The sequence below is a fragment of the Talpa occidentalis genome, unplaced genomic scaffold (genome assembly GCF_014898055.3).
Source record: "Talpa occidentalis isolate TD23 unplaced genomic scaffold, MPIMG_talOcc4v2.1 talOcc4.15, whole genome shotgun sequence".
NCBI lineage: Eukaryota > Metazoa > Chordata > Mammalia > Eulipotyphla > Talpidae > Talpa > Talpa occidentalis.
Genome location: NW_023601543.1, coordinates 21,674,304 through 21,700,658, shown reverse-complemented (window position 1 = coordinate 21,700,658; position 26,355 = coordinate 21,674,304). Strand labels below are relative to the sequence as shown.

The 26,355-nt window shown below is 36.7% G+C and overlaps 1 protein-coding gene across 1 annotated transcript in view; it reads left to right on the top strand.

Moving 5' to 3' along the window:
* WDR44 (WD repeat domain 44) overlaps positions 1 to 25,139 on the top strand; it is a 69,138-nt gene extending 43,999 nt beyond the window's left edge. Inside the window, 11 exon segments of the mRNA XM_037512036.2 lie at positions 401 to 552; positions 3,287 to 3,425; positions 4,697 to 4,761; positions 10,427 to 10,540; positions 15,656 to 15,778; positions 18,997 to 19,188; positions 19,367 to 19,468; positions 19,664 to 19,779; positions 20,617 to 20,744; positions 21,490 to 21,624; positions 24,079 to 25,139. Coding sequence (XP_037367933.1) covers positions 401 to 552; positions 3,287 to 3,425; positions 4,697 to 4,761; positions 10,427 to 10,540; positions 15,656 to 15,778; positions 18,997 to 19,188; positions 19,367 to 19,468; positions 19,664 to 19,779; positions 20,617 to 20,744; positions 21,490 to 21,624; positions 24,079 to 24,173 — 1,361 coding nt within the window. The 3' untranslated portion in view covers positions 24,174 to 25,139.
* The last annotated feature ends 1,216 nt before the right edge of the window (positions 25,140 to 26,355 follow it).

Here is a 26,355-nt window from a genome sequence, read left to right as displayed (position 1 = left end):
CCTAGGAGTGGAATTGCTGGGTTATATGATAGCTCCATTTTTGTAGTTTGAGGAACCTTCACACAGCTTTCCATAGTGGTTGGACCAGTTTGCATTCCCACATTTTCACCTGTATTAACTCATTTAATCCTCATAAAACCCCTATGTGGTATGTACCATTATTATTCCCGTTTTATAAAATAGAAAGTTGGGGCACAGAAAAGTCAAGTACCTTCCCTACAGTCACATAAATAATAAATGACAGAGATGGAATTTAACCCATGTTCTTAATCGATGTGCTATTTAATAATAGATTTGCTTTCCTATTTAATAAATTTTCTTGATAAGCAGTAGATATGAAAATATAATAGTAGATATATCTACATTAGCTAGTGATGATTTCTGTCACTTTTTTATTCAGTGTTTCATACTGATCAAGATGATCCTTCATCAAGTGATGATGAAGGAATGCCATACACAAGACCAGTTAAATTCAAAGCAGCACATGGTTTCAAAGGACCTTATGATTTTGATCAGATCAAAGTGGTGCAAGATCTTAGTGGTGAACATATGGTAAGCAACTTTTTTAATTTTTAGGATTGATACTGTTTTCATTGAGAATGCTTTGGCTTCTATAAAGCTGGTCTCTTCTTACAGATGTAATTTTTTCCCCTTATATAGTGTTTGTTTTTGTACGGTATTTGATTTCTCCCCTCAGGTGTAGTCCCCATAATTCTTCCACTACCACTGCACTTGTGAACCATCACCATAGTCCCTTGTGCTCTTCCCTCCCCTCTTTTGATCTCTCCCCACTCCCATGCCATATGCCTCAGATCTGTGGTCTGCCTGCAAGTTTTGTCTTTTTCCTGACCCTTTGTTGGATTTCCCTATATTCCACCTATAAGTGAAACCATGTGATATTTTTGTTTTTCCTTCTTATTTGTTTTGCTTAGCATAGTCCTTTCCATCGCCATCCATTTTGCTGCAAATGTCATGAGTTTATCTTTTTGATTACTGAGTAGTATTCAATTGTGTGTATATACCACATCTTCTTGATCCATTCATATGTTTTGGGCATTGTTTCCATATCTCAGCTATTGTAAATAGTGCTGCAATAAACATAGGAGTGCAGGTTTCCTTTTGAATTAGTGTTTTTGTGTCCTTTGGGTAGATTCCTAGGAGTGGAATCATTGGGTCATATGGTTGGTCCATTTTCAGTGCTTTGAGGGTCCTCCACGTAGCTTTCTGTGTGGCTGGACCAGTTTGCATTTCCACCACCTCTGTAAGAAGGTTCCTTTTTCTGCACATCCTTGGCAGCATTTGTTGTTGGCCAGTTTTTTTTAAATGTGGGCCAGTCTCACTGGTGTGAAGCGGTATCTCAGTGTGGTTTTGATTTGCATTTTCCTAATTATAAGTGATGTTGAACATTTTTTCATATGCCTGCTGGCCATATGCATTTCTTTTTGGCTTTTCTGCCTATTTTTTAACTTGGTGGTTTGCTTTGTTTTTGTTGAGTTGTGTAAACTCTTTGTAGATCTGTGATATCAGTCCCTTATCAGTTATATGGTATGCAAATATTTTCTCCCATTCAGTAGGTATCTTGTCATTTTGGTTTATGTCTCTTTTGCTGTACAGTAGCTTTTAGTTTCATGTACCCCAGCTGTTTACCTTTTCCTTCATTTTCTTTGCTTTTGAGAATGATTCCTAAAAGAGGTTTCTGAGGTTTATGTCATGGAGTGTTTTGCCTGTGTTTTCGTCTATATATTTTATGGTTTCAGGTTTTACATTCAGGTCTTTCATCCCTTTTCAGTTGGTTTTTGTGTATGGTGTGAGATAGTAGTCTAGCTTCATTCTTCTTTTGTATGCGGCAGTCCAGTTTTCCCATCACAATTTATTGAAGAGACTGTGCTTGTTCCAGTGCACATTCTTTGCTACTTTATCATAGATTAGTTGACTAGGTATGTGTGACTTTATTTCTGAGTTTTCAATTTGATTCCATTGATCTGCATGTCTGTTTATGTTCCAGTACCATGCTGTTTTTATTACTACATTATTATAATATGGATGTAATTTTGATAGCCTGACTTGGGTGAATTAATATTAATATGATTTAATGAACATGTAATGTACCAAACTTTAAAGCAGTTAAGTTATATGGTAAACTGTGAAGATATTTAAAATATTCCCCCGTATATTTTAAATAATTTACAGAAATATTTCAAGATCTCAATATATTTTGTAAAGTGACAACTAAACCAAGGTTTTAGTTTTTAGAGGTACAAAGTCTCTCAGTGTTAAAATGTCCCAGAGTAGATATAAAGTGAACAAATTATATTGTAGTTACTCCCTAAAAAAACATGGGGAAGATAATAATAAACTCAGAACTGAATAAATGATGCTGTGGCTCCTTGATCAGGGACTCTACTTAGATTTTAAGCTAAAAGTTAGCTTTATTAGAAGGAAGCAACCATAAACATCAGATGGCAGGCCAGATTGGAATTTAAATTTCGGTGCTTTTAATCTACCCATAAAATGTTTGGGTTGATTATAGTAACTTCCGTAAAGAAGCTGGTGAATTTCCTTGTGCTGTCTGGATTCTATTTCATGACTACCTACTTGAAGTAAAACATTATAATAGGCCTCAAATTATAATTGTCTTAATACACTTTAAATCTTGTGGAAGTAAATGTGATTCCAGCAAGTGAATTGTTGCCTCTAACTTGGATAATCTTTTGATCTGCATACATGTGTGTTATAAAAGTGTTTAGAATAATATTCTTTAAGACCCACACCTCAGCCCTGCTGCATACGCATACATCCCCACTGTTTTCAGTATCTTGCTAGGAATTCTGTCCATAAACTATGAAACCTTATTTCTTAGCAGAAAATCTGTATGAGACCACAGGTCTCCAACACCACTTCTGAATGCTCACTGCTGTGAGAGTCACTGGTCAGAAGTTGTCAGTGCTGTGCTGAGAGCTCTGCCCCTTTCCCACTTGTGTTCAGCTAGGAAACTGGGATCTCAGGCTAGCATTTGTGCCTTTATAATGCAGATTTCTAGCCATCTCAGGACTCTGAGTTCCATTAATGCGGGTATAAGGCTTAGGGTCTTAAGTTACTAGATCCTCATCTTGTCTTTTTTCCTAAAAGTTCCTCATTGTGGTATTTTAACACCATTGGGCTGTTGGTCCTAAGCGCTGTTAGTAATGTGTCTCATCTTAGAAAAACATATTCTTTTTACTTTGACTTAAAAAGTAGCATCTCAACTTTTAAAATAATGATTTTGAACCTTCCTTTGTTTTCATAGGGAGCTGTTTGGACCATGAAATTTTCTCATTGTGGCAGATTACTTGCCTCAGCTGGACAAGACAATGTAGTAAGAATATGGGCTTTAAAGAATGCTTTTGACTATTTCAACAATATGCGAATGAAATACAATACTGAAGGTATTTTTCATTTATTTTGTGGGCCATAAAAATCTAGAAACATGTGGAGCTTTTACATTTTAGATATATGTTGATGCCCTCTTATCTGGCAATCATTTGCAGCATCCAATATCCAACACTTTCCATAATAGCTGTAGACCTAAAAGTAAGAAGTCAACAGCAAAAGCCTCTAAACCCAGTGATAGAATCTACCACAAGGTTTTTGACTTTATCTCTTCTAAGGTGTTGTGAATAGTTAATTTTATCAACTATTGAGAGTAAAGTTACTTGGTTTCCTCTGACAACCTCTGGTTCCCTTCATTTAAAATGAACTATAGTTAATCTAGAAAAAGAATGGTAATAATATATACATCTAAAAAGTTAAGAAAGATTAAGGAAACAGCCATGTAAAGTAAATGTGAATTGTCAGTACATCAAAGGGTTAAATGGAAAAGAAACCCCAGAATATGATGTATGTACACAATAATTACAGCTATGTAAAATATTTCTGTATCATGGTAAGTTATCAGGAAAGTGTGTAGAATTGATGTATTAGGAGCTGGAAGTTTGAGATTCTTTTCTTGTATTTATTTAACTGCCATCCATTTTCTCCACAAACCCTTTCCTGCCCCTCGTCTCCCTGCCCCCAAACAACTGAGGCTGAAACAAGTTAAGGGATGGGAGAAAGGAGGATAAAGGTGGCCATGGGTGGGAGGATAAGAGTATACAGTGAAGCATCAATTTGAGAAACATAAATTTAAGGAGATCCACTATATACTTAGTAGCCCTTGTGAATATTGTTTGCATTGTGTTATATAATACATAATTGGAAATGATAATGAGTTGACAAAATGTTTAAGTGTTTACTGTATGGTGAGTTTTTCTAGTTCTAGCAGTTTGCCATATATTGTATTGCCGTGCCTGCAGCAGATAGACTATTGTCACTGACCCACTAACCCCAGCCCAGACACTTTTGGCCCCTTTATTGTTCATGTTGTTCCTGCTTGTTATGATCGACAAGAATGTTTGCACTATGGATACATACAGAGGATTTAACAGTATTTTATTAAGTTAGGGACATGATTAAGTTATTTTATAAAGATTTTATTAAAAAGCAAATATTTTAATGCTTAAAAAGTTATGCTTCCTTGTTTTAAAAAAAGATTTTCTCAGAATATTGTATTCTCTGATTATTAGGTATTACTGTGTTATTATTTCTGATTGATGTTTTTTGGTGTGTGTGTGTGTTTATGTGTACATGCATACCTTTTTACAATTTCTCTTGTTTTTAGGACGTGTTTCTCCTTCACCTTCCCAGGAAAGTCTAAATTCATCAAAATCTGATACAGATACAGGGGTATGTTCATTATTTTGTGCTTACTATTGTGAAATGCTATGATTTGACTTGCTTACCATAAAATACCTTACTGTTTATCAGAAATTATAGTTGCATGCAAGTACTTAATTAAAACTAATGTATTTAGAAATTAATTTCTCTTACTAGAATTGGTAAATGAAAAATTGTGACATTTAAAGGTTGTCAGCAGTGAATAATACTACTCAAGCTCCAGACTACTAATGTGAACTTAATTAAAACAAAATCCCCTCCCCTCAATCCATGTTAGATGATTTTTTAATAATAATGGAAATCAAAATGAGTTAATTATGGAAAGAAAAAAAGATACTGAAATATTTTAATTTTTCCATCATCTTGGTTTAATAAGTGCGTTTTCATGATTTCAGGTTGCTTAAAATATCTTCATTTTTACTTTGTCTTAGAACTAGAAAGTTTAATGTAACCAAGTTTAAACCTAAAAAGTAGAAGAAAAAATATTACTCCAGTTGTCCCTAGTGCTTCTTGTATATTGATATAAGCAAGAATAGTATAAAGAGAACCTAAAATATCCACCTGCTCAACAGTACTTTTCCTGAGATTTCATTGGCTCTATAGAATTGACACTAATTTTTCCCTACTCTTTACATATTCCTCTTAGCTTTTCCATGGTTCCTTTCTTCCTTGCTTTCTTCCTATATCCCTACTGTCACTCCTTCCACCCCCTTAAATGTTGCTGTTTCCATCCTTATTCTCACGACCCTCCAGGCCTGAATTTGCTTTAGATCCTTAATGCTTATTTCTTTTAATTGTTTTATATATATATATTTAAAGATTTTATTTATTTATGCAAGCACTGGAGTACAGGCCAGAGGTGCAGGAGGGTGAGAGAATTCACCAGAAACAGAGCAGGGAACAGAACAGGCAGAAGGACCAAAGTACACTGCTGAGGGGAGCAGCGGACGAGGCAGGAGAGGTCTGCCCCGCCATGTGGGAATCTCCCTGGCCGGCTGGGAATCAAACCGGTGCTGCAGAGGCTGTGGACAGCTTCACAGTGCTGCGTTCAACCCACTGCACCACCGGGGAGGACCATTATATATTAAGACAAGAGTGAGGTGCTACTATGCATTCTGCCCTTTTCACAGAGCAGAATGATTCTTGAATCATTGAATGATTCCTTCACCTACATGTTCTTTAATCACATCAATTAATAGATCTAAAACTGATCTCCTTCAGCAAATAAATGCCTGTTACATGTGACAGATACTGTTAGATTCTAGAAAAGCAAATGAGACATACTCTCTGGTTTTAGGAACCCTGCTCACTACTAGTGAAACAGAAAAATCCATAACTACAATACTGGATGGTAATAGTTTGCAGAAGGTACTATACAAGTAGAGAAATTAGCCTAATAAATCAGAGTGTCAGAAAAAATGTCCTGGAGACTTTGATGTTTGAGCTAGGAGTTGACTATATGAGATAAGGCAGGAAGGGTTGTATCAGAATGAACAACAAGTACAAAGGTGTGGAAGGTGAAACAGCATGTGGCTGGAGCAAAGGGTGTTTGTGTCAGGTGTAGTAGGAGAGGCAGGCAGGATTGAGATTTTTTTAAAAAAAGATTTATTTATTTATTTATTTATTTATACAAGCACTGGGTACAGTCAGAAGCACGGGAGGGTGAGGGAATTCACCAGAGCCAGAGCAGGGAGCAGAACAGGCAGACTGACGAAGTACACTGCTGAGGGGAGCAGTGGGCAGCAGGAGAGATCTGTGTGCCATGTGGGACCCTTGCCGAATGGCCGGGGATCGAACCGGCGCTGCAGAGGCTGCAGGCAGCTTCGCAACCCAGCGCTCAACTGTTGCGCCACCGGGGAGGCCCAGGATTGAGATTTTTAAATAGCCTTTTGTGTTAAACTGAGACATTTGACCTTTATCCTGCAAATTACTAGGAAAGGGGAGGGACTCTGAAGTATTTCTCATAAGGAACATTAAAAAAAAAGTTCAGATTTTTGTTTTAGAAAGCACTATAGTTCCGCTCACACTATAAAGGATAGGTTGTAGAGGGTTTAAGGCAAGAAACAGAGACTACTTATGGGGCTGTTACCCAGGGGGAAAAGTGCTACTTTGATTATGCTAGAATGTGATTGCACTGGGGTTAGAAACCTTAACAGTCAGCTCAATTCAAAAGATGTGAAGGACATGGACTCTAGGACTTGGTGACTAACTAGCCCAGGTGTTATGGTAATGGTCATTCATGGAAATATTTTAATTATCTACACACAAACCTGCTTCTCCACCTTTTTTTTTTAATGGCATTAATACCCATGAGTTGCCTTTTTACTCAGGCAAAAACACTTGTCCTTCTTTCATACATATAACATTAGTTATAAATTCCTATCTACTCTGTGCCCACCCACAAATGCCCTGGAATCTGCCCCCTCATCCCTTATTGTCACTTATATTGCCTAGGCCCATTTCTTCTATAAAGCCTTTACTGATTAATATAGCAGTAAAAATTTTAATCCCATTCCTTTAAGACAAAGGATTTGTTTTTATTAGCTTAATTTACTATAAAGTTTCCAGTTATTAATTACTATTAAAAACAGGGACTTTTTATACCATCTTATTATGCTTATTTCAACAATCATGCTTATAGTTTCTTAAATATGAGACAGAGACATTAGCTTTATTTAAAGAGCAGGTTTATTAGGACACGGGACTAAAGGGTAAAAGACACTTGCATAGATACAAGCAGGCAGGAAGAGCTGCCCCAGAAGGGACAGGTTTGCTAAAGAGGCCTGTATGGTTGCAGGCTGGTGGCCTTGACAGATCACGAGCGGGCAGGAAAGCTGCTGCCCTGCGGAGGGAGAGAGTTGGTGAAAAGAAGCACCTGCATAGTCACAGGTGGGCAGTGGGAGTGCTGCCCTGAGCCTATGCAGAGACTGCACTGATATAGTCTTCTGCTGTTTGGGAGGGGCTCAGTTGGTTGCTGATTTTGGGTAACTATGTAAAATTTGAAAGGGACCAGAGATTCTATAATGGGGTCTGTTGGGCTCAATCTCCATATCTTTACCCTTGGGCCTGTGCTCTAGACAGCAGTCTGGTACCTGCTTGGATGTTATGCTTTGTAATCTAGGCATCCATGCCTAAGGATTATAGTCTGTGCCTGGGGATACTAGTTTCCATAATTGTGTTGTCTGCGCCTAAGGAGCTTGGTTTCCATAGCTAGAAAATGGTTTATTATGTTAGGAAAAATGGTTTATTATGTTTGCATATGGAGGCCTTTACTGAAGAATAGTAAAGACACTTCTCTCCCCACCCCTCCCAAAAAAAAAGAAAACCATGGTTAGACCCAGGGGGTTTTATGTCATTTTAACAAAGGGCAATATGTTTGTGGAAAAGGGTTTTAGGCATTTAAGGGCAGGAAATGGTACAGAGGTAAATGTAATGGGAAAAACTAACGGAAAATAATGGATAGTTAGTAAAATTGTGTTAATGCAGACCATTTTGGTGCTACCTCCAGAGATAAGATTCACTGGCCCCTTCCTTGCAAGGGACAGGGGATGGGGGATGTGGGGCATGGGAGAGGCATTTTCCCAAAGGTAATTTTATCCTGAGCTTTCAGGTAGAAAGGGGAAGAGCAGAGACTTTTTCTTGTGTGTTTCTTCTCAGTGGCCTTCAACTCAAAATAATCCTTTTACAAAGGGGCATAATTTGCAGTGACATATTCTGATCCCTTGGTCAAGGTCAACTTGGATGAAGGGAATTAACTGTAAGAAAATGAAAATTGTACATATGCAGCATTTTATTAAAAGTATGTATCGGTTTAGATTTGGTTTAGTCAACAAACTATTAATTGTCTGCTGTGTGTTGAGCACTGAAAACATAAAGATACAGTGGGTAATCCATAGCTAGGAGCTATGCACAGAGAGTGACAGAAAGCTACTCCTTTGACAGTGTACTTGAGATCAGAGGTCAGTTCATAATATCATATCCATATCATCCCCAGTTAAAAAACTGCGATTACTTTTTACTCTCTTCTGTCCCTTGAGTGTCTGTTCATTCACCAAATCCTGTCCGCTTGATTTCAGAAATATCTTTGGAATCTGGCCATTCCTGTAATTTCTATTGCTGTAATCTAGGCCTTTATCTCTTACCTGGCCTTTTATAGCTGTTCTTCCAGATGCCAGTCTTTTATTCACACTGCCAGCACAATTACTTTCCTATAAAACAAATTTAATCCTGTTACTCCCCTGCTTAAGCACTCCTTTTGGCTCTCTTTCGTTCCTGTAGAATGAAGTCCAAATTCCTTTGCTTGACTCATAGTCTCTCATAGATCAACCTGACTTCAGTTCTCATTTCTCACTCTTCCCTCTCAAAAACCTTGTTTTGAGCCACTCAGTTGTTCATTGTTGTCCCAACAAAAATGTCAAACCCTTTTTTGATTCCATGTTTTTACATATACTACTACTCTTCACCTGACAAATCATTTAAGATTCAAGCCTCTTCACTGAAGCAGTCCCTGTTTCACCTAATGCATAATTACTTATCTCCTTCCTCTCTGTTTCCATGGCACTTTGCCCGTATTTCTGTTAATAGCACTTACTATATATATACCTCATCAGTTTCTTCAAGAACAGCTAACATTTTATGAACTCTTACTGTGTGCCTTATACTTTGCTAAGTGCATTTTTTTTTTTTTTACTTATTTAACCTCAACCAATAATACCAACAGTGCTGGTATTATTGAGGTACTAATGAAAATCATATTTTATAGATGATGAAAAGAAGGTTTGAGATTTTAAGTAACTCATCAATTTCAGAGTGGGTAGATATAGTAACAGAATTAGAACCCAGGTCTGACCTTTCTCTATAGTTTATGCTCTTAACCATTATGTTTTGATAGCTAACATCTTAAAATTAGGCACTATGTCTTCTTTTAGTCCACCAATATTTACTGAGTGTCTACTGTGTGTTAATTAGTGTTCTAGAAACTGAGGGTATAGTAATGAAAAAGAAACAGAAATATTTGTTGTAAAGTTTAAATTCTAGTGGAGGGGACAGAGAAATGAAATAAGTAACTTTGTTATATTAGAAGGTAATAAGTTTCAAGGAGAAAAATAAAGCAGATAAAATGGGATGGTGGGAGGTAAATAAAGTGGCAAGCAAAGCTTCACCAAGAGGGTATTTTGAACAAAACTTGATTGAGGAGAGGTTATGATGATACGCTTATGTGGAAAAGATCTGTCCAGGGAGAGGAAATGGCTGTTAGTCTGGAATGTGGTGTGTTCAAGAAACCATTGAGGCCATAAAAATCATGCCATGTGCTGAAGCCTAAACCAGTCAGGACTGGGAGAGGGAATGAGTTCATCCTCATTAGCTTAGACCAATCATGATAACCCCCTGATGCTGGCTCCCACCTCTCCAGGAATAGATACTCAGAAAGTTCAAAGTGGGGGCTCTGTTGGAGAAGGAGAGATTGTGATAGAGAAGTGTCTTCAGGGGTGATCCTGGTTTGTTAGGGCAAAGGGTTGAAGAGCTGCTTTATAGTAGATTCAGCAAAGAGAGGAGTTTGCTTTTGGTGACTCAAGATTTCAATCAAGCATCATACATAATGATGAGAGAACAGATGGGGTAGGGAGAGGATGAAGCTTTTGTTTTGCTAGTTTTAACATTTATCTTTATATAGGTATGCAGCGGAGCTGATGAAGACCCTGATGATAAAAATGCACCATTTCGACAACGGCCATTTTGCAAATATAAAGGACATACTGCTGACCTCCTTGATCTTTCATGGTCTAAAGTAAGAAATTCTTTTTTTAAAAAGATTTATTTATTTATACATACAAAAACCGGGGTACAGGGCAGAGGTGGAGGGGGTGAGAGGATTCACCAGAGACGGAGTAGTGAACAGAACGGGTGGATTGGCTGAAATACACTGCTGAGGGGAGCAGCGGGGCGAGTCACAAGAGGTCTGCTGTACCATGTGGGTCACCTCCCTGGCCAGTGATTGAACTAGTGGTAGCTATGGTAGATGCTTAATCCCTTGCATCACCAGGGAGGCCCATATATTTGAATATTCACATACACTTTGTGGGTGTTATCAACAAATTAATCAAAGTTAAAAAAATGTCAGGTTATGCCAATAAGAAAATGTTTATATTAATTAACCGCTTCTATCTGGACCTATCTATATACTTGTACTTCAGTTTATGACTTCAAATACAAAGGTAAAATCTGATTGCTTTGGGGTGAACCTGCTATATTCATGAAATTGTTGATTTAAGGTTTAACAATTCTAGGAATCAATGGTATGTCTTCATTTTGTGATTTTTTTTTTCTCCCTGGGGGTAAGATTGTTTTCAGAAGTAGAGAGGCTGTTTTGCCACTGAACAAGCATCCTAGCAGTTTTGTGAAAGCAGTTTTGAGAATTTTTGCATAATGACTTACACTTCCTTTGTAGTAAAATTTGTCAGTAATCGGAATCTAAAATTTATTAAAAATTCATGAGGGAAGGAGTAGTATTTAAAAACCTTATATTGAGAAAAGTCAGTTGAGTTAACAATCAGGAAAATTAGTGCTGCCATATTTTAACAATGCCAGGAGGACCTTACCACAAAGATATCACTTGTATATATTGGTAAGTCAGGCTTTCTCTGAGCTCCAGCTTTGAATCACTACACTTAAGAATTATGGATTGCTACTCCTGTCATGCTTGTTTAGATGTTCTAGGTGCTCTTCATAACCCATTTGTTATAATGTCATTGTTTAACCGCCTGAAACAAGCTGCTTAGGGCTTACCTGGAAGTCTAGTTTTAAACTGGGCCCTTATTGTATCTTTGTACTTCTCCCACACCCACCCAGTTCGAAATTTGAGTTATCAGTACATCAAAAACTAGTGTCCTTAATCTGATGAATAGGAACTTTTCACTTGTTTTACTTTTTTAAAGCAAGGCAATTTTTTTTTTTTTATGACATGTAGCAGTAGGAAGAATTTAGATTTGCCCTGACCACTGTGGTTCTCAAGAGTAATACAATGAAGAGAATATATGTACATAAGGAGGATTATTTTAAGGAATTGGCTGACATAATTGTGGGGGCAGGCAAGTTTGAAATCTGGCAGCCTGGCAAGCTGGAAGCTCAGAGAAGTCACACTGGAGCCTTAAGGCAGAATTCTGGTCTTGGAAACCTCAGTTTTATTCTTTTTTTTTTTAAAACATGCTTATTGAAGTAATGTTGATTTACAACTCTGTATATGTTTTTGGGGTGTAGGTTCACACCTCTCCAAATGTATGTTATCATAGTATACCAACCACCAAAGCACCAGTAACCTTCCACCATGTCCATTGGATCCCCTCCGCCTTCTGCTTCCAAGCCCCCAGCGTCTCCTCTAGTAGCTTCAATTCTGCAGTGAGATTTCGAGGGTTTGATTTGATTTGATTTAGCCTGTTTCATTACTTTTTCAGTTTTTATTTTTAAAGTCTGCATATGTCTTTACCAATGTATATTCCTTTCTTTTTCTTTTCCTATATGCAATGTTCTTTATTTGAGGATACCCAGTTAACTTGTCATTCTCTGAGGAGGTGATGTTTTTGGGACCTACTCAGTAATTAGATACCTAGAATATTATCCTCCTGCCATTGCATAGGATAAAAAGACAATGACTGATGGATCCCTGGGGCCACACAGTGATCTCTGCACAGCCAGAAATAGCACACACCGGGGACAGTGGCATGGGGAAAATCTTTATTTCAGAACTATGATATTTATTTCTGTGCTATGGAAAGAAGGCAGAAGGAATGTCTTCTGTCTGGATCACCAGTTGACACTGTTACCAATTGTCACAACCCAGTTTATCCAGTAACTATCCAGAATCCCATGCTAGTCAGCCATGCAATCATATATTCATTCAGCAAATATTTACTGAGTGCCCATACTTTTCCAGTTACCAAGGATATATTGACAAGCAAGACAAACATTAGCCCTGCCTTTAACGATATTAAAACCAGAAGATAGATTAAATGAGGAAAATTGTTATGAAGCTCATAACAGGGAACATTGACTTAGGTGGGGGAGTTGGGACCAGGTACTTTAATTCCTTTCTGCTCCCCCGTTACTTCTTCCCCAAGGAAGGAAGGAATTCCCGACTGAATGGTTGTAAGAAGTGGGGGGGGGGGGGGAAGAAATGCGCATGCTCAACACTTTTGGTTTCTGTCTTTGGAGTAGAGTCCCAAGGGATTATGCACCTTGATCTTCTCTTCACCCCAAAATTAGTTCAGCAGGTGAACTCTGGCCCTGCGAGAAAAACCAGAATTGGTGAAGGTTTGATTTAATTAAGCCTTCAACATCAGAACTAAACTACATTCTCTCATCAGCTTTATGAAACTAAAAACTGATATGGTATTTTGATAATTAAACCTTCTGTACCAAGTCTAATTTCTCAGTAGATTCTAGACTCAGAATAGAAAATAAAATTTATTTATGTCTCCTTATACCCATTATCTTGGTCCCTTTGCCAGATATCTGACAGGCAGATGCAAAAAACATGGCATTTAAGAAACAAATTAATCCATTGGTGAAGAGAGAGTGAGGTTTTTGGCTTAAACTAAAGAGACATTGAATTTGGCAGGGCTTTAGTAAGTTGAATCATGTGAAGGCTTTGCCTTTGATGAGTAAGGTTAGTGACATTTGGGGGATTGTAATAACCAGGAAGTGTTCAGGCCTTTTTGGACTAACTATGATCTGATTGGGAAAAACAAATGATCAGTTTATAGAGGAAAAAGAATATATACATTCTATCTAATCTTCACCTTAAAATAGGCAGAGCTTCAATACGCTGGGTTTCTTTTTTTTATTTTGGTGAGTGGAACAATTTTCTTTCACTGTATTTATTGAATTTCTTAGTGAAGACTATATAGTGTGCCTTTAAACTCTAATCACTGCTAAGTTCAATAAGGGCTACCAATCACTGGTGTGTGTTTTGTGCCAGATATAGGAAAGAACTGCAAGTTCATATACCCCAATTCTGTTGATTATGTAGATCATAGGTCAGGACTAAATGGGGAACATATTACTGCTAATCTTTAGGATTCATGTGTATCTGTAGGCTCTTAGATCATCATCTTCTCCACTAAGTCATCTCAGGTTAGTGCTCTGATTTGTTGGATACATAAGCCTTGATCTTGGCTTTAGATTACAGAGATTCATACCTTGGTACTGACAAAGATGTGTGTTAGTTCTTATTAATTAATACCACCTTGAAATAAACAGGATTTGTCTTCTTGGATTGATGTAGAGAAACAATTACATGATTTTTTTTGGGGGGGGGCAAACTTGTGATCTGAGAAAGAATGTACCTAGATTATTCGGTCCTTAGAAATCAAACTTGCAGAACAAATCAAGGAAGGACAGATTACTATAAAATGTGCATTTTATAATTATATTTAGAGATCTGACTGGCTTTACAAAACAATTCATGAATCAGGCAGCATCCTATGTAGACTTTGGCCCAATGTACATTTCTTGATCTTGTTTGTGATAAGATTATAAGCCCCTCAAGAGTAAAGACTAGATCTCATTTTACTATTGTTTCTTTTTAGTATCTAGCATAATTGATCTTTACAGTAGGTTTTCTATCTGTTGAAGACTTATTTTGTGCCAGGTAACAATAGTGACACTGAGAGGTAAATGATATTTCATTTTGTATATGAAGTGACTGGACATTTGGCCTGTCAAGGCATCACAAAACTACTCAGATTTGAGTTTTATTTCTTTGATTCCCAAGGTCATGTTTATGTCAAGAAAATTAATTTAGCCTCTTTATATTCAAAGATAAAAGATTCTTTATCACTTTTAGGAAATGACAAAGTATCTTAATTGCTTTTCACAATGTATTCTGCTTAAGCACTCCGTACAACAAACAGTGTGGTGGTTGGGGCTTGCACCTAGAGCCAGACTACCTGGTTTGAATCCCAGCTCTGACACTGATGGGCTGTGTAGTCTTAGGCAGATCATTTAACTTCTCTGTGCATCAGTGTTCTCATTTGTAAAAGGAGGTAATAATGTACCTACCTCATAGGGTTGCTGTATGGCACGAGGCCCAATGCTTAGCACATTGGGAGCACTCGATAAATGTCATCATTACTTTGATTTGTTTAGCAACTTTAGGCATACCAAAAGAATATTAGAGTCTCATTTGGATTTCCTCATTCAGTATAAATCATAGTTTTCCCTTAAATGGATTATGTTTAGAAATTAAAGAGCTCCTGTCAGCTAGAAGCAGGAGCTTTTGACAGATAGATGTTTGGTTCCTAGGTGATGGGCCATCAAAATGCCTAAATCAGTTACACTACCCTTTACTCGCTTTGAAAATTCTATTTATTCTGAGAGATTTGACAATTTCTGTTCTCCAATTTTCTTGCCTTGGGTATGTGACAAGTATATAATAACTTTTCATTTCCATGCTGCATTGTTGGGTATGCTCTTTGAAGGCATTTTAAGTGACAGTTAGGGAATCTATGTGAGTTAAAATTCACCAGTGTTGTCAATGTGAAAATAACTCAAGTGACAATGAAATGAATAGATCCTTGTATTCATAGTCAAATTCCCGATATATGCAGGCTGTAATTGTTGGTGCTTGGCAGATTTCTTTTGACATAGATCACAAGACTCATACCAATTTCAGAATTGGTAATATGAAAAAGTCTTATTGTTTTAAGAAATATTGTGTTGTGTTTAACTGTTTGGGGGAAAAATGGGATCTTCCAAGTGAATCGGATAATCTCTCGTTCTTTCTGAGGCCACATATAACAATAATAATAGCAAAACTAATGGGTACATAAAACCACAAGCTCTCTTTTATTATATAAGTGATTTTTTCCTTATGGTGATAAAATAATCATTGTCAATTTCTATATAGAATTATTTTCTGCTTTCTTCTTCGATGGATAAAACAGTCAGATTGTGGCACATTTCCAGAAGAGAATGCCTTTGCTGTTTTCAACATATAGATTTTGTTACTGCCATAGCTTTCCATCCAAGAGTAAGTAATTTTCTATACATTGTTATACTTATAAGGAAGGTGAGGGAACCTGATTTCTCTAGAGTGCAACTGGACTACAGGAAAACAATTAACAGCCATGTAGTTAGGAGCAACTTAATTTAGTGTTTCATTTTGCTTTAAACATGAAAAAGGAAATATTATATTTAGATTGTACATTTCCATTATTGGAAATACAGGAAATGTTATAGTCTAAATATAATAGTAAAAAGTCATCCCAAATCTTAATGTATTAGACATGCAGGGTATAAATAAAGAAACAAAGTATCCCATTAAAGATGAAAGATATTGAAGATGGAGAAAGAAGAGAAGGTAGCAGCTAGAATGTAAGGGAAGTATATAGGCAGGGATAGTTGTGGGAAGGTTAGAAAGGGAAGGGAAAAAGAAGAAAAGTTTGAAAGAAGCAAAGCCCAAAATGCATTATAAGATATACTGAATTCTTAATGTCTAGAAACATTGTTGATTTTTAAAAATATTTATTTTGTATAGAAAAACTGGGGTGTAGACCAGAGGTATACGGGGAGGGGAGGTGAAAAGTTCACCAGAGTGGGGAGCAGAACAGGTGGATCTTCTGAAATACACTGCTAAGGGGAACAGCAGGCAAGACAGGAGAGATCTGCTGCGCCATGTGTGGCTTAGCTCCCTAGCCGGGAATTGAACTCAGTCCAAACTCATGCCCTAGAGGTGATGGCCCTGAGACTTAACCCCTAAGCCATTGGGGAGGCCCAACATTGTCAATCTTACGATTCCTTCTTATTTCCAATACAGAAAATTCTTTTGTAATTTGCCCCTGAAAAGAAAATTATTTCAACCAAAGGAGAAAAATATACTGTTATGGAACTGCAGATCTATTTAATAATAAGATAAAGCCACCAAATACTTAAAGCTAAATTAGCTTTAGGTCTTTGCAACTACAAACAAGCAAAATCACATATTGGTGCTACTAACTAACGAGGTTGAAATGAGTGAAAGAGTTGAACTGACCCTGTGTTGAATTTCCCTCCCCTACATCAGTGTATGATTACATTTCTTATCATCTCCTCACCTCTATATATTTAATTTCCATTGTCCTTTTAGTGTGATATTTCAATTATATTCACATTTCTTCCTCTTTTTCCCCAGACTAAGAGAAAATGACATTTTTCCTTCAGTATAATTTCCTTCCCTGGGCAGGCTTCTAACATAGCCAGTAATAATTCTAGGCCCTTAGAAGACTTGGTTAAGAACTTTTGAAAACTAAAAATGTTTAATCTGTATTGGTACGGATTAATTTAATCTGTAACCTTACCAGTTTGGACCATTAAAGCCTTCTAAGGCTTCTTTATAAATACCAACGCCCCCTCACCCCATCTGTCTTCCAAAGATGCAGCAAAAAATTTACCCTGTAAACACCTGTGAGCAAACTTCTTCCTTCCACTTCAATTTCAACTATAATGTGTCAGGGTGTAGAGAGATATTAGGTGGTGCTTTATTTCTGCATAGTCAATAATTTTCTTATACTTTTACTAGTTTTTATTTTAGGAACTGAAGACCCTATTTCTAAAATTCTGCAGACCTGGAGGATTTTTGAAAGGGACTAGGGAAGGATGGAGTAGTGTTGATGTGTTCTTAGGAAATTTGACTCTGCTAAATAATGTTACCTGGAAAAGAAGGTAGCAGGGTTATAAAAGAAATAGCAAAATGGAGATATATGCACACATAGGCACACACATGCATATGTGTGTGTATAAATAAAATCTGATTTCTAGCCCAAGATGAGCTATTTTTATTTGTTCAGTTCTTCTACTGATAGACATTAAGTAGAGTCTCCCATACCATAACAATAAAAATGCCCATACTTTGTAGCTTGTCCTTGACAGGTTTCAGAGGTAGGTAAGAATAATATTGAGAAGAAAATCTCTCTTTTGGTTTGGCGTCCCTATTATTTTGCCTTTAGTCCTTATGTTATTAAAAATTAGACCAGCTTAGTGGTAGACCTGGTTTGGTTTAAAGCAGTTTCTCAGCCTTAGCACTATTGACATTTTAGGCTGGGTAATTCTTTGTGGCATTGTAGGATGTTAACAATATTCCTGGCATTTATCTGCTATTGATAAATGCCAGTAGTACCCCAACCCCTAGTTGTGACAATCAAGAATGTCTCTAGACATTTCTGGATGTCTTCTGTGGAGTCAAATTGCCTCTGCTGAGATCCCCCGGTAAGATTTTGAATAGTGAAGTTATTTCTTGCTGATATTATATCAGAGTTATAAAATGATGACTGGTTCTATGGGTTAACTGGCCTTATTCTTTTATGCAGGTATTAGATGTATCCCAGAGGAGAAGGGTATGGGCAAAGTTATCATTGTAGGATAGTGTTTCCCAAAGCATGTTACTCAAAGGTGCCAGTCCTGCTAGATCTTTCTACCTGGAGCCCTTTTCACAAACCACCCCCCACCCCCAAAAAAGTGCATGGTCAAATAAGTTGGAAAACATAGCCTGCTTCATTTTCCTTTTGGAAATTCAGAATGCATATTAACTGAGAATGCTGTTTAACTTTCTGTAACCCAGAATTTCTCAAACTTATTTAGTCACAGAACCCATCAACTGCACAATGTAGACTCCAACGCATTACCTACTAACATATATATCTTGGGGAAAGCAGTTTAAGGATATGATTAAGTCATTAGAAACTTCATTTCTCCAAAATGAAAACTGAGGTTTTGAATTGTCATTATTTTTGGTGACTAAAATAATGCTTGCTTGAAGAACATGTTAATACTTTTAAAATGAGATCTATGTATTTTATTTTATTTTTTTAAAGATATAGTCTTTTTTTTTTTTTTTTAATAAAGATTTATTTATTTATTTATTTAGACAAGCTCTGGGTACAGTCAGAAGCGCGGGAGGGTGAGAGAATTCACCAGAGCTAGAGCGGGGAGCAGAGCAGGCAGAAGGACCGAAGTACACTGCTGAGGGGAGCAGCGGGCGGCAGGAGAGGTCTGCATGCCATGCAGGACCCTCCTCTGGTGGCCGGGGAGCAGCCGGGGATCGAACCGGTGCCGCAGAGGCTTCGGGCAGCCTCACAACCCAGCGCTCAACTGCTGTGCCACCGGGGAGGCCCAAGATCTATATTTTAAACATTATTTCTAACAGACTTAATTTTCTAATGAATTTTCCTTGATGTGGTTAAATGAAAGCTTTGTGTTTTGCCACATTTTTAGGATGACAGGTATTTTCTAAGTGGGTCATTGGATGGAAAACTCCGCCTTTGGAACATACCTGACAAAAAGGTGGCTTTGTGGAATGAAGTAGATGGTCAAACAAAGTTGATCACAGCTGCAAATTTCTGTCAGAATGGCAAATATGCAGTGATTGGGACCTATGATGGCAGATGCATATTCTATGATACAGAGGTAAATGATTACTGTGTGTAAGTTGCGTGATTGAATTCTAAGTTGGTGTATCCCATCTGGGCTTTAACTGCCTTCTCTGGAAATTCGGGCCAATAATACTATGTCTGTCTGCAGATTGCATCAGATGATCTTTGAGTTTCCATCTAATTCTGGTATCTGTTTCGTAATTTCTTTTTAGCATTTGAAATACCACACACAAATACACGTCCGATCTACCAGAGGGCGCAACAAGGTTGGAAGAAAAATTACTGGCATTGAGCCTTTACCTGGAGAAAATAAGGTACTAAGAATTCAAAACCATCTCTTTCCACTCCATATACAGATGCCTGAAAGTTTTTTATTACTATCCTGCCTATTTCCTTTCCTATAGAATACTGCTTTTTCAAGTTCTGTATGTGTATAACAACTTGTTTGGATATACTTTATCTTAGCATAAAAGATGGTATTTTTGACTTCTCTTTTAATTTAATTTCAGATACTGGTAACTTCAAATGACTCCAGAATCAGACTATATGATCTCAGAGACCTGTCACTGTCCATGAAATATAAGGGTTATGTCAACAGCAGCAGCCAGATCAAAGCAAGTTTCAGGTAAATTGGCAATGAGAAATTCCCAGAGAGATCAGAGCATTTCTCCCCTACTCCTGTTTTTCCATTGATCTATACCTTGTTTATATGGTGTTTTCAGTTTCCTTGCACTTTTACAACTGGTATCTCATGTTATCATCATGCAATATTTACCTTTTCCCCTATATTATATTATTATAGGTAGAGTTAGAACTGCCCCTATTCTGTAAATGAGGAAACCAAAGCCCAGAAAACTAAGTAATTTGCTGAAATCAGACTGGTAGTTGCAGAGTCACGATTAGAAGACTCTTGGCTCCAGAATTTAGCTTTTGTACTCTGATTTAAGCTTTTAAAGAGATTTTCGTCCCACCCACCCCACCCATGGTCTTGATCCTTTTAGGTATAGAAGCTAATAAAGCATTTTGACACCCTAAAGTACAGTATCATTGTATTTACACCTTTACATGTCATTATTATTTGAACTCAACTTGGGGTCCAGAAACTCTCCTAAAATACCTGCTGCTGCTTCCTTAAAACCCTCTTTCTTTCAGCCCTTTTCTTATCAGTTCTCCTTTCTTCTTGAATAATACCAATAATTGCCCAGTAATTTAATTGATAAAGTACCCCATTTCTTTCATCTTTTAAGTAGGTGGGCCTCCTACTGTGGGTTAAGCAGTTGCACAGTTACCTAGCCCCCAAATGAAACCTACTTGCTTCAAACCTCTGGAGTAAGACTAGGAGTCTATATTTCAACAAGTTCCCACAAGTGTTTGATGAGGTATTTTATAATAAGAAGCTCAGATAGATGGACACCTAAAATTCCTAAAAGTATGATTTTTTTCCTTTCTTTTCCAAATTTAGTCATGATTTTAGTTACCTCGTTAGCGGCTCAGAAGATAAATATGTTTATATATGGAGTACTTACCATGACCTAAGCAAATTTACTTCAGTCAGGAGAGATCGTAATGATTTTTGGGAAGGTATTAAAGGTGAGTAAATGCCTACTTTGTGAATCTTATATGTGAATAGATTTAAAATTGGAAATGTACAAGTAGTAAATTTGTACAGGCATTATTTCAGAGCAACAGTGTGGCAATTCTGCATTTGCTTTGTATTTGGCACTCTTTGTTTGATTTTTTTCTATACCAAGGAAGAACTTACACTTGTCTAAAATTTGAGAAGTAATGATATCCCAGAACTTTTATGTGGTTTGCTTTTTTTTTTTTTTTTTTTGAGGGAAAATACACTATTTTTAAATAGTTCTTAGTTACTTATATGTTAGTATTTAAGATTCAACATGTAAGTTAACACTATTGTATTTTTTGCATAATATACTCTCATCTTGATCTGTATTTTTTCTTTATTAATATAATTTATTTATATATATTTTATATCGTTCATTTTTGAACAATGTTTGCTTTCTCCTCTCAGATGTAGTCCCCGTAGAATTCCCACCACCAGTTCACCGATGCACCATCACCATAGTCCCCTGTGCTCTTCCTGCCCTTATTTTAATCTCTCTCCCTTCCTCTCCCCCACAAAATGTCTCCGGTTTATAGTTGCCTGTTAATTTTGTTTTGTTTTTTATTGTTACTATTATTTTCCCTAATCCCTTATTTGGTTCCCCTATATTCCTCCTATTAAGTGAAATCATCCAATATTTTTCTTTTTTTCTTTGTCTTGATCTTTAGAATCAAATGTACTAGTTATCCTGAAGTAATTTTTTTTCCTCAGCACATAATGCAGTTGTCACATCAGCCATCTTTGCTCCAAACCCAAGTTTGATGTTATCTTTGGATATGCAAGCTGAAAAACCAGAAGGGAATGATAAAGGTGAAGATGCTGAAGTTTTAGACTCCATACCCTCTGGTAGGTACTCAAATTTTATTTGTTCCTACATTTTTTCTAGTTAGCATTTTGCCGCCTTACTGACTCAGTATTAGGTATTATGGGATTTTATGAGTAGGAGGAGTATTTCTTGTTCACAACATAGTGCTTGTTAGATATCCATTTCCAAACATTTTAGTAACATGTTTCTTGTAAGTTTTACCTCTTTTAAATTCACCTGAGTATTAAAAATAAAAAATTTGAAAGTTCATCTTTTTTTAGACAACCATTCTCAGAATTGCAAGCAAGACATAAAAATACGAAATTTCTTCTAGCGGACTGCTTAATTGTTGCACTGCCAGTGCCTAGCACAGTGTTTGCCTGTATATAGTAGATGCTTAGTAAACATTTGCTGAATAAATGAATTAAACCAAGATGAAGCAGTGTTCTATCTGTTTGCACAAATGTACAACTATGGAAATAGGTAATTTACAAACCTGTATTTTCTTGCCATTTACAACATGTCCTTTGAGATGGATGTGTTTTCTCACTCTATAGGCTGCACCCAGGTTTTTAGAGAGCTGTAAACCCTCAATGGATATCAGTGTACAACGGGCAATTTCTAAAAAGTATTTAAATGCTTAAAAGTTTAGATGTATTTTATTTCATTTCTTCTCGAGTAATTCCCCTGTAGTATTATTTGCACTATATGCTACACTGACTATATTATTTTTTCTGTTGATGAAGACAAATTGTGATAGCAAAGATGAACTTCTTTCAATTACAAGATTTAAAAATAAACTGAGTCGGACTTATTAAATCTTTACCAAATGCCTGTTTAGAAATATTTCTTTTTTTTTTCTCAGAATCAAATCCAACTTCTTTATTCTTAAGTCATTTGGGTTTTTTTCCCTCATAGCGACACCTCTTTACACTATATATTTCCCCCCACCATTTCACAGAAAAGTATAGCTTTTAAAACAATTTGAGTAAAAATGAAAATGATTTTTTTAACTTCTCAAAACTGCTTCTCAAAAACTTGTTTGGTTAATTCATTGGGTTCTTTTTAAAGATGCATGACTTTTAATGGATCATATTCAGATTTGTGTTTGCTGTTATTTACCTATCTAGGTATAATATAAGAATAACCCTTTAAACAACTAGGGTTTACGATCATAAAATAGATCTGATTGCTCTCTCTTTATTCCTGATATATTTTCAGTTTAAGTTTCTGTTTCCTTATGTGTAAAATGGGAATACCTGGTTTATAGGTTGTAAGAACTAAAGATAACACGTGTACAGTACCTGTCAAAATGCCTGGCAAGTGCTGGACATTATCATTATACCTCAAAAAGCATTTGTATATACATGATGAATTTCTTCTCTAGCCTTTTTACTAACCTAAAGTCCTTTTGCTGCTACTTCTGTTGCAGAGCACTACTCTGAGATATGCCAAAAGGGTGATAAGGAATGTCCAAAAGTTTAGCAAATCTAAAGTAAAACCTTTTTTCTAACTCATCTTGTGCACGATTTTCCAATTAAAGTTTGGGTTTTTTTTCTTCTTTCTTTAAGTACTCCTTAAATCCACAGTTTTTGCCTGTGCATAAGGTAGTTAACACTGAATTTTCTTTATTAAAATCCTTTTACTGTTGGGCCTCCCCGGTGGCGCAGCAGGTTGAGCACACGCTGTGAAGCTGTCCTCAGCCTTTGCAGCACCGGTTTGATTCCCAGCCGGCCAGAGAGATTCCCACATGGCGTGGCAGACCTCTCCTATCGCACCCACTGCTCCCCTCAGCAGTGTATTTCGGTTCTCTGCCTGTTCTGCTCCCCACTCTGTCTCTGGTGCATCTTCTCACCCTCCCGCGCCTCTGGCCTGTACCCCAGCTCTTGTATAAAAGTAAAGAAATCTTTTTTAAAAAAGAAATAAAATGCTTTTACTGTTAAAATTAAGAGGTAAGCATTTTTGCCATCCAGTATAGTTACATAGCACATCAATATGGACTGTAAAGGGAAAGGTACTGCCAGCATTCACAAAGCCATCTATGCGCTTCATTTCATGGCAGTTTCAGTATGTCTGCTGTACAGTAAACCTCACTGTCAACCTCATTAGAGACCTCCGTTAGCAACACTCAACCCAGCTGATTCCTGAGACTGAATTAACGTGCTGGTCTCTTGCCAGGAAATGAAACATTAGAAAATTTAGAGGCCTAGGCTGCCTGGTAGTAAATCCAGGCCTCCAAGCCCCAAGGGGCTGTAATCACCCCAAGCCAGGAAGAGACCAGCTAAGACAAGGTAAGTGGAAGTGAGCCTCAGGGAGGAGGGGAGAGTTCCAGGGGGGTGATAGATGATATTGGAGTGAACTGGAAAAAAATGAGACTGAAAGGGTGGGGAAGATCTTTTGTCCTAAAGGTAGATGATCATGGGCCTGTGCCAATTGTGGTAGCAGGTTTCATACTGCTTTAAAATCAACTGAGAATTTTTTCTTATGCTTTTAAGGTATTTTGAAGACAGATAACACAGAAGTTCTTCTTTCTGCTGACTTCACTGGAGCAATCAAAGTGTTTATTAACAAAAGGAAAAATGTATCTTAATTTGAAATAGCACTTAAAATAAACATATCAGTTAGTTTCTATATGTATCAGAACTGAAAATAATATTATAGTATTTCAGGCTAACATCCTTTTTTTAATTTTTATCAGAAAGTTGTTCAAATATAATATATTTTTTAAGAGGCAGTGTTAATGATCTAGTAAAGCCTAGACTGATAGACTAGAAAAGAATGTGGCTAGAATAACATTGCCAAACATTAGGCTTTATGTTTTGTTATGTTTGTGTTTTTGTTACATAATTGTGAACATGCACATGTTTCTGCATGAAAATGTATTAATATATTAATCACATGTGTGTGCCTTTTGGTTACATGCACTAAATCTAACAGAGTTAAATTATTTCAGTGGCTCTTTTGGCCTCTATTTGGGGGAGTGGGAGTCTTGTTTCTAGCTTAAAGAATTTCTTTTGCACAAAATTTCATTTTTAAGAAATGTGGTATCTTTTGACTGCATTATTGTTTTGAAAATGTTATATAAGTTTTCAATAGGTCAACAACCATGTATAAATGGTTTTTATAAATTTCTGAATTTGGGGACAGAATTTTTTTTGTGTGGTATAAATCGTGGATTTAATATTCTTTTCTTTGTATGTATATATATATAATTTTTTTTGCCACACTGGAGCACAATGTTTCTATGTAAAGAATTCTTTTCAATCTTTATTCATGAGCACCGGGCTTTGCTCAGTTAAAAAAAAAAATTAAGCCACATTAAGGAGTGAGTCTTCTTTTTTACAATAATGTAAAAATGAACTGTTTACATTTTTTTAAAGCATTGTAGTTTTAAAAATTCAGCTGTTTTGTTTTGTGTTGTTTGTAAATATTGATAAAATGTACCTATGAAATAACATCTGGGGTAATGGACCCCTGGTCATGTTGTTGATGGTTAGCATATGTTTCTGAAAATGAAATATATATTATTAAAAGTTGGTTGCCAACACTTGTTAAACATGTGACTTTATTTTCAAATGACTTTGGTAAACTGAGGAATGTATGAAAAATAAACGCTTATTTTATAATTTTATTTTTAGCAAGCAGAAACCAAATTTTCAACACCTATATCATACGTTAGGTACATACATTTAAGGAAGAAATTTTTAAATTCTAGTTCTAGAATTAATGCTGCTAGGAGTTTATATGCTTATATGATCTTTACTGTATTTGTTTTCGGTGTGTAAATGAGAAGTTAAGGAGCCACAGTTGTATCCAGCATGGTCTTATATTGTTCTGGATTTTCTAGCTGATTGCATATTGTTTGCCTTGGTTTTTATCCCAATGCTGCTTTCTTCCTTTTGCCAGAACTGTGCTCTCTCTCCTCCTCCCACCTCTCCCCATCTCTCTCTGCTTACCCTGACAGATTGAGTGTTATGCTCTTGGCTTTCTAACCAGCTTCTTTAGTCTCAAGATTTGAGTGACAGTGTTTGGTCCAGTATTTCTTTTTTGAACTTGATGTCTTCTGCTCTTTGAGGCCGCCTGGCTTTCACTAACTTCTGCCTGAGGACTTGTAGTCAGATGTGGTGCTGGTTGTTTCAACTGCAGATAATCAGGATGTTGCCACGTGAATATTTCCTGGTAGGTTTTATGTGGATTCTTGAACAAAAAGGCAAAAATGGTTGGGATGCAAGCTTAAGAGAATAGTACTGGCACTTTCAAGTTTTTTAAATTTTTCTGTCACTGTATAAATAAACAGCAGTTATATGTCAGAAAGTGAATTGAAAAAGGAACATCATGATGTATACAAGGAGAAATTGAACAATAAAAATTGACTATGGTAAGTGTTGTGATGTTATGGCAAAGAACACAGACTGGATTTGGTTCCCTCTTTCAGCCAATCCCTGGGCAAGTTGTTTATCCTGTATTAATTTCCATTTCCTTACCTGTAATATAATAATATCTAATTGAAATTTTAAAGATGCACTGAGAAACTGTGTGTGCATAAAGTGTGGTACCCCGCCAGTAGGTGTACTCAACAAACATGCATTTCTACTGCCTCTCCTAAATCCCCAAGTGTCTGCATAGACACCCCTCCCAAATACTATATATATATAGAAGTACTTTTTAAACATTGGTATTTTATGGACAAAAGCATTTTAAGGATTGGCATAGGGCACCAACTTTCTTTTTTGCCTACTCAGGAAACTTTTTAATAACTGCCACCATCTACT